Source organism: Onthophagus taurus, chromosome 8, assembly GCF_036711975.1.
Source record: "Onthophagus taurus isolate NC chromosome 8, IU_Otau_3.0, whole genome shotgun sequence".
NCBI lineage: Eukaryota > Metazoa > Arthropoda > Insecta > Coleoptera > Scarabaeidae > Onthophagus > Onthophagus taurus.
Window position 1 is genome coordinate 18,626,642 of NC_091973.1, and position 8,203 is coordinate 18,634,844.

An 8,203-nucleotide genomic window follows, 5' to 3' on the forward strand; every position below is an offset into this window, starting at 1 on the left:
CAGATAAACGTAGAAAGATAGTAGCCAAATTAATGAAAACTTACGAAGGACCTTATCAAGTGATAAATAAAAATGATAATACTTATGAACTTGTAGATTTGAATACTAATGTAAATATAGGTAAATATCATGTGTCGTTGTTGTGTGAATTTAGGAACAGCTAAGATTTTTTTTTGTTGATGTTTTTGATCAAAAGAAACAAAATCCTGTCGCAAAATAAAAGAAAAAAAATGAATTGAACTAATTTATACCTATTGGTGTAATTATTATTTGTTTCCATCATTCGTATCAAAATAAAATAAAGAGTTGCACTTTTTTAATGGATAATTGTTATATTTATGTTCTACCGGTTTCGACTCAACATAGAGTCATCTTCAGGAACGCGTCATGATTTGAACAAAGGGCCTGGTATCAATATTAAACATTTGTTCGTGGTTAAAAACTTAAGAAAATCAAAAATAAAAGTGTAATTATGGGCGGATGCGATGAATCGTTTAATAAAATGGTTGTCAGACAACCATTTTATTTAAAAAGATAAAACTCTTCATCCCGCGGGATGAAGACTCCCTTCCAAAGCCGGTAAGTTGAGACAACCTTAATAAAATTAATATTAATCATCAATATTTTTTTTCTTGCAATTGAATCCTGGATATAACGACTTCCGCAGAAATCCGGGTGGTCCGGGAGAAGAGAGGGGGGTTTTTAGTGGGTAGCAGGTGCTAATTAATTGTAGTCCCACACTCCCGGCAGAAATACGATTTGTCCGACCCACGAACTATAGGCGCCATCAGTAGGCCGGGGTGCGTAAGGCATTTTCCCCTCCTCTGCGCAAAAAAAAAAAAAAAATATATATATATAATAAAATGTTTTATTATTAATAAAATTTTCTTTGTAAATAAATGAATTATATACTCAAAATCAAATGGTTTTTCATTATAATATGGAATATTATCATGCTCATAAATAACAATCTATAAAATTCAGTTTACAGGTAGTTTCAACAGAAATTTTATATTACCTTATGTGAATAAGGTAATAAATTTTTTAACATTACTAAAGTGTACATTTACGATGAAGGTGAGAAATTATTGTAAAATTTTAAGACTTATTACAAAAAAAATATATCAACTCAAGAAAAAAAAATTCGCAAAAGCCTTATGTCAAAAATACGCAAAAAAATGTGAAGAAACGGTGCGTAAACGCATTAATGGTCGTAAATGGCTTGAAATTATTGAAATTATTGAGACTTTCTATAATATTAAACGGTTAAAATGCCATTTTAAATGAGGTTAGAAAAAAAATATTACTAATGGAAATTAAGAGACGATTTTTACATCGAATTTTAACTAAATTCTTTAACTTTACGAAGATATACAGTACAGAAACGTATTTAAAATTAAGAAACAATTTTTTTCACTTATTAAAGTTCAATTATTTTATTTTAATGAATATATTTGACTATTTTATGAATTTTTAAAATCGACTACGTCATAACATTGGTACAGTTATTTGAATTGTAAAAACGAAATTGTGTATTTTTGTTCGAATCCAAGGCGCGCTCGACTTTAAGCTGGCATCGGGCGCCCGGCACTTCAGGGTTGAAGAGACGACAAGGCTAGAGCAAAGGTTCGAGAGAAAATGAGTACGCCCCTCCAGTATTCGATTCTTCGGCCGTACTCGGCAAAGCGACCGTGCGGGGGATGTGTTTTCTGTCCCTTACGCCATGTAGTAAATAAGGTTTGGCCGATAGTACATCTCACACAGAGGTTTCTAATGGAATGAACAATAGACCGTGGAACCGAGTTGCCCCTTCTAGAATACGCTGCCGTTGCCGAAGCCTGCCGGTCGTTACCGGCCGGTCGAAATCAGTGAGGGGCGCGCCCATTAGTTTCTTTGTATAGCAACTCCGCCGAAAGTGCCGATCCCGACCGTGCTGAGCCGAGCCGATTAAGTGGGCGTCCTGCTTAAAAGGCGCCAACGCTCTTTATTTGGTCGCAGTTCGTCGAGTTTATCGAGACAGAGTACACCTAATTTAATTTTTACTTTAATATTCTGATCAGTTCAGATATTGGTAAAAGTTAGAATCTCTGTAATTTTCATTGCAATTGTAAAAGTGTTTCTAGTGTTAATTAATTTGTATTTTAATAGTTCTTTTTTAAATTTTTAAGTGTGGTGGTTTTAGCGGTATAGCGGTATCAACTTCTACATAAAGGTTTATTTTATTGGTTGGGTAAGTGGAATAATTTATTTAATTTTTTATCTTTCACAGTGTAAAACATAAGTTTTTGGTTTCTTATATTTAATTTGTGATAATTTTATTCATTTTTACATTTTACTTTAACTTTCAATTTTTCAATCAAATAGTTCGGTCGAAATCAAAATAGACGAGTAGTGGAAAATGTAGTTCGCAAGCGACGAGGAGGTCGCAGAGAAATATTAATACGGCGAATAGAGAAATTTTATCGCCAAAAAGCGAAGCTGCGTTACGACGACCCGGAAGACGCTGATGATCTCTCAGAGAAGCCGCACGCAAGCAGATTTTGCCATAGCGGGACCGTTCGAATTGCAAGGACATTCCGCTTTAAGGATTATAAGGGAAGAAGAGGAGGACGAGAAATTACAAATAGCTGGACCGAGCACGCGAGCGTCGAAACCGCCTACGAGAATTCGTAGATCGAGAAGATCACCGATTGTGATCTCGATTGTGAGAAAACGTTGTAGCGTACAAAAAAAACGACGATATTAAAAAAAAAATTAAAACGCCACAATAACGCAAGATGTCGGCAAATCTCAGTCGAGACGGGGCTGGATTTAAAAAATTTAAGGGCGTCAGTGGATCCGCGATAGTCCAACTTGCGTTTACCAATCACATCAAGATCCACTTCGAAGTGAAAGATGAGTGACGTGAACAAAAATGAAATCAAAAACAATATGTTTAACAGTATATTTAAATTGATAGAAACAAGAAAAAAAATATATGTTTATAGGTCGCTGACAAAATTAAGAATATTAATTGAAAAATTAAAAAACCAATTTTTACAAATTAATTATACAAACGATAAATCACACAAAAATATTTTATTTGATTCGCAACGAACAAAAATACATTTTTAAATTAAAAAACATGAATCTCAGGGAATAGAAAAATAAATTGCAGGTTCATGGAGACATCTATTAACTAAATTTTTAAATTTACGAACTAAACATAAAAACGAGCCTAAATAAATACGTCTGTGCAAGAAAGAGGACTCTTTTAGAACAGTGTTGTCGTAGACAAAGCTTATACGCGTTAATTTTATGAGTGTCTTTTAAGATTGATTTTTAATCGCGATGGTTATAAAAATTAAAGAGTTCTGAAGAAACGGAATGGTTTAAACGAGGAACAGGTATACGATTAAGTTCAAGTAAGTAACGTTTGATTACCGATAAAAGGAAATATGTTCACTTATCTTGTTTCTTTCCGGAGGTGTGACATGTCAGTTAAAAATGGCTGGCTGACCTTGATCTTGAGGGATGGGTATTCTTCGGTGTTAGAAGTTTAGGATTCTCGGGAAATTTAGTTTGCCGGTCCTTCGGGAACAGGATGGAAGATTGGACTCGAACTCAGGTATGGTTTCGATTTCTTCGATGATAATTCAGAAACACTTGTTTACTTTTACTTGATAAAAAAAAATGAGTTGTTCAGACTTAGGTTAGAAAATTTAAGGTTAATTTGACGTAGATTCGACAACGCTTGGCTCCAGCCAAATAAGAACTCTCCCCGATGTCAATTTGCGCGGCCTTATATACCCTTTTTGAAAGTCATGGATATTCAAGGAATTACCTATTCCTTGCACATCGCCCAAATTTTTCTTAAATCTAACCGAAAATTATAACAAAACGTAACTACTTATCCTAATCTATAATATTAAAGATCTTAAATTTAATTAGCCTTTTTTTTGTTTCTTCGGAAACAGGGATTTTATTATAGTCTCCGATATTTCTGGTGGTTTTTATGACTTAATTGCAATCATATAACGAACAAAGACGGGGTTGTGAACAGGTAGTTGACGAACCCCTGTTCGACGTGAGTTGTTCAGGACCGCATTAACGGAAATTACAGAAACATAATATTTAAAAACTTAAATACCATTACTTTGTGTGAAAATACAACATTTTATTTTTCGAATGTAAACAATAATTAGTACTCTAAATACTGTTTAAGGATTCTTTTTTTTTAAGGCGTAAATAATTCTTTTGAATTTATTTCAAATTTATATTTTTAGAGTCTAAACAATGAAGGGTATTCATTGTTGTTTAAGTGGTTTTTAAGTAGTTTTTTAAAAGTAAAAATTCTTTGTAATATTTGCATATAAAACAGGGCAGGGGGAAATATTCGTCAGTATTCTTTTACTTTTCGGGAGATATACTTATTGAAAGGAAAGAAAATGTATCAACTTTGCGAAGAAACAGCAATTACGTCAACTGAATCACATTTTTATTGTTTGAGTAGCAAGAAATATTGTGAAGAAGTTAGAAAAGTAGTTGTTAACGTTTACGTCAAATTAACGGAAAAAGATTGTTCTACTGCGTGTGTGGTTGCTAATGAAGTAACCGGGGTGCCTCTAACAACGGTACGCAGATTTATTAGTGAGAAAAAGAAACCAGTTGCTGAAACCCTTCAGCTACGGAAATCTTCAAGGACATTTAAAAAAATTCCACAATCCTATGAAACCCAAATAAAGCAAGTTATTTATGGTATGTACTCGGAAAATATTGTGCCGAATGTATCTACACTGAAAGGTAGATTGGAAGAACTTCATCTACAAATTAATTATTCAGATGATTACTTTCGAAAATACCTTAAAAGCATTGGATTTCGTTATAAGACACTTGATGAACGTGCTAATATTATGGAAACTCCGCGACTAAGAACATGGAGATGGAACTTTATACAAAAAATCAGAGAATATCGTGAAGAGAAGCGGAACATAATTTATCTGTATGAAACTTGGTATGACACTCACGATGTATTAAAAAAAGGTCTATCTGATGGAAGTCAGAAATGCGCACTGGCAACTCCATGTTCAAGAGGGAAGCGTGAGATTATTCTTCATGCAGGCGGAGAAAATGGTTTTACAAAAAATGCCCTGTTAGTGTCTGCAAAAAACATCAAACATTGCTCTGCTGATTATCATTTAAGAACCAGTTATTGAAGAATTTAAAGCCAAATTCGGTAGTAGTGCTCGATAATGCCAGTTATCACTCCCGTATTCAAAATCCCAAACCATCGAAAAGGCACAAAAAGGAGTATATTTTAAATTATATGAAAGACAATGCTATGCCAGAAGGAAAAATAACTAAAGATAAACTATTAGAAAAAGTTAATGAAAATAATAATACGGTCGAATACGTAATTGACAACATGGCAAAAAATTCAGGGCACACAGTATTATGACTGCCAACTTACCATTGCGTCTTAAATCCTATAGAATTAATTTGGAGCAACTTAAAGAGGAACATAAGAAAACATAATATAACTCCGACGATAAGTGCCAAAGTTGTGGATTTAATACGTGAGGAATGTAATAATATTTCATCCGAGTTGTGGTCGCAGTGCGTAAAACACGTGAAAGATGTCGAAGATTCGTATGTGTCGCCACATGTTCAGCGCTTTATTATTAGTGTTGATGATTCTCCTGACGATAACTTAGAATGCAGAGAAAGTGACAATTGTTATGACACTGATGAAGAAACTTGAATTAACGACAATCGCCGGTTAGAAATGTTAAATAATTCAAAATGAAATAAAATAAAAAAAAAGTGCGTCCCTGGACCTAGTTCGCTACGAGGGCCTATCATAAATCACGGCCAGGTACTTTTTCGGGGTGATAATTACTGCCGCTACTGTTTCTGAGGGTCATAAAAACCACCAGAAATATCGGAGACTATACAATATATACGAATTAAATCTTTTTTCTTTTTTAGCGTATCTAAATGACTGATTGTTCCAGTGGAGAAGATCTCAGGATCAAAATGGCGGCAATACGGATCAAGACGATATCGGCACGTTGACGGAAAAATTCAATATAAAAAAAATGTATATTCGATACAAAAAAAAAGCTAAAGAAACTTGCTAGTCTATAATTAAAAACACGTTGTTTAATACTTAAGTTATGATTTCAGAAATCTTTTAAGATATGTCTATTAATTGAGAATGCATTATCGGCAACAAAAACATATGGAAGTTTCAGGCCCGTTACTGGAGATATTGGTTTTGCTTCCGGTAAATCTAATTCATTAATCTTCTCCAAAATTCAGTATTTTAGAAGAATAGACGAATCGCAATCTTTTCCATAAGCCCCGATATCCACGAATAAAAAATTGTAGTCTGTATCGGCAATTGCTAAAAGAACCACCGAGTAGAATTTCTTGTAATTAAAATTCATCGATCCTGCATGGGGAAAGTTTTCGATTCGAATGTGTTTGCGATCAATAGCTCCAACACACATAGGAAAATTCGCTTTTCTTTGAAATTCATTGGTGACGTGTTTCCAGTCTTCTTGTGTTAATTCTTTCAAATGAATTGTTCGAAGAGCATTCCATATTTCAATATACACAATGTTATAATTATAATGCAATTCTGTCAGCGTACATCCAGTAGATAAATATCTAAAACAAAAAGAAAAATGCCAAATATAAATTGTATTTGATGTTTTGCAGGAGATGGTAGAATGAATAAATGGGCGAACATTAGGGATTCATTCCTAAGATCATTAAGAACTAAAAGCGGCCAAGGAGCAAAAAAAAATATATATGCAGCGAACATCTCCAGTTTCAGTTAAAGATATCACAGAAAGACGAAACGGAAAGTAATTTTAACCAATCTAGCATGCCAGAAGACAATGCAGAAATTGTGGAGTTTACGAACTCACAGCAACCAATTCCTGCTTCCACTCCATCAACTTCAACCGAAAATAGGGCAGGCCAAAAAGAAAGTTAGACATTATTGAGCGTGAAATCCTGGCGGAACTGAAGAGAGGACAACAATCTTCAGGAAATACGACTGTTTACCCTGCTCCTAGGTCAGATCAAGAAATGTTGTTACTGTCATTTCTTCCATATACCCGCGACATGACTGAATCAGAATTGATGGATTTACAAATGGAAATTCTAACGACGATAAGGACTATTAAACGTCGACGCACTTCCATTCCCACTTTACAACAGATTCACGTAAATACATCGATGCCTTCACCTGCCATGAATCGGTCTGATTCTCGCCAAAGTTCTGTGCAAACTTTTGACTACCAATCCGTCGCATCAACCTCGAATCAACCGTCAGATATTTTAATGATTTCGAAATGTAAATAAGATATTTTGTAAAGTATTTTATCAATATACACCAGAGAAAGTACCTGTTTATTGTTTGTTTTCTAACCATAACAGTAATGAGATGAATTATTTAAATAATTTCCAGTTTTTATTATAACTTACCTCAATGTCACTGCTAGCATTTCTTCAGCTGGTATAGCCATTCTAAATTGAGTGTCTTTCTTCTTGATCTTGTCACTTACAATACTTAATATATAATCGAATGTATTTTTGCTCATGCGAAAATAATTAAAAAACTTATTTGGGTCACCACACAATTTTTCAAACAGAGTATAATAGGTACCCTCTAAGTATCTAACCTTTATTATTGGATGTACCCATAATTGCCTTTGCTTATTTCGCCGTTTTCGTCTTAGGTGTAATAAATAAAGTAAATATAGTTTGTTAGTTCTAGCCATATTGCTTGTTTTAAACGCACTGTGTCTGGAGGTGGTGTTACCGTGTCGGTTGCCGGTAAATGTGCATAATCTGCCGATAATTATCGTGTCGTGCTGTCGTGCCGGAGTCGTGTCGGTATCGTATCGGTAGATGTGAAAACGCCCAAAAAACGCGAAAATTCGAAATTATAAGGAAAAAGAAACCCTGATTTTTATGTAACCCTCCATTCAGAATTTAAATAAAATTACTCCTAAATTATTTTAATGGAAAAATCTACGTGTTTTAATTGTTTTAATTAATTAAAAAAAGAAATGTTACAACGTCACGCGGAGTTTCCGCACAAAATGACGTACAGAAAAGCGCTTACGTTGAACGAGTCCGTCAAGACGGTGGTCGCGTTGTGCAATACGGGCGCTTTGGACGATGTATATCTGTCGATGTATATCTGATT

At 34.2% G+C, this 8,203-nt stretch overlaps 1 protein-coding gene across 1 annotated transcript; it reads right to left on the minus strand.

Annotated features, from left to right (window-relative positions):
- Nucleotides 1-6,296: 6,296 nt before the first annotated feature.
- Nucleotides 6,297-7,517, minus strand: LOC139431341 (uncharacterized). Its single transcript, XM_071198996.1, has 2 exons — nt 7,477-7,517; nt 6,297-6,651 (listed from the first exon to the last, which is right to left on the minus strand). Exons 1-2 carry the CDS (start codon nt 7,515-7,517, stop codon nt 6,297-6,299), a joined length of 396 nt encoding a protein of 131 aa, XP_071055097.1.
- Nucleotides 7,518-8,203: the final 686 nt, after the last annotated feature.

Coding starts and splice junctions, on each gene's coding strand:
- LOC139431341 (XM_071198996.1), bottom strand. CDS start 7,517: ATGGCTATACCAGCTGAAGAAATGCTAGCAGTGACATTGAG. Junction 6,652..7,476: donor ATGCTAGCAGTGACATTGAG/GTAAGTTATAAT, acceptor TTTTTGTTTTAG/ATATTTATCTACTGGATGTA.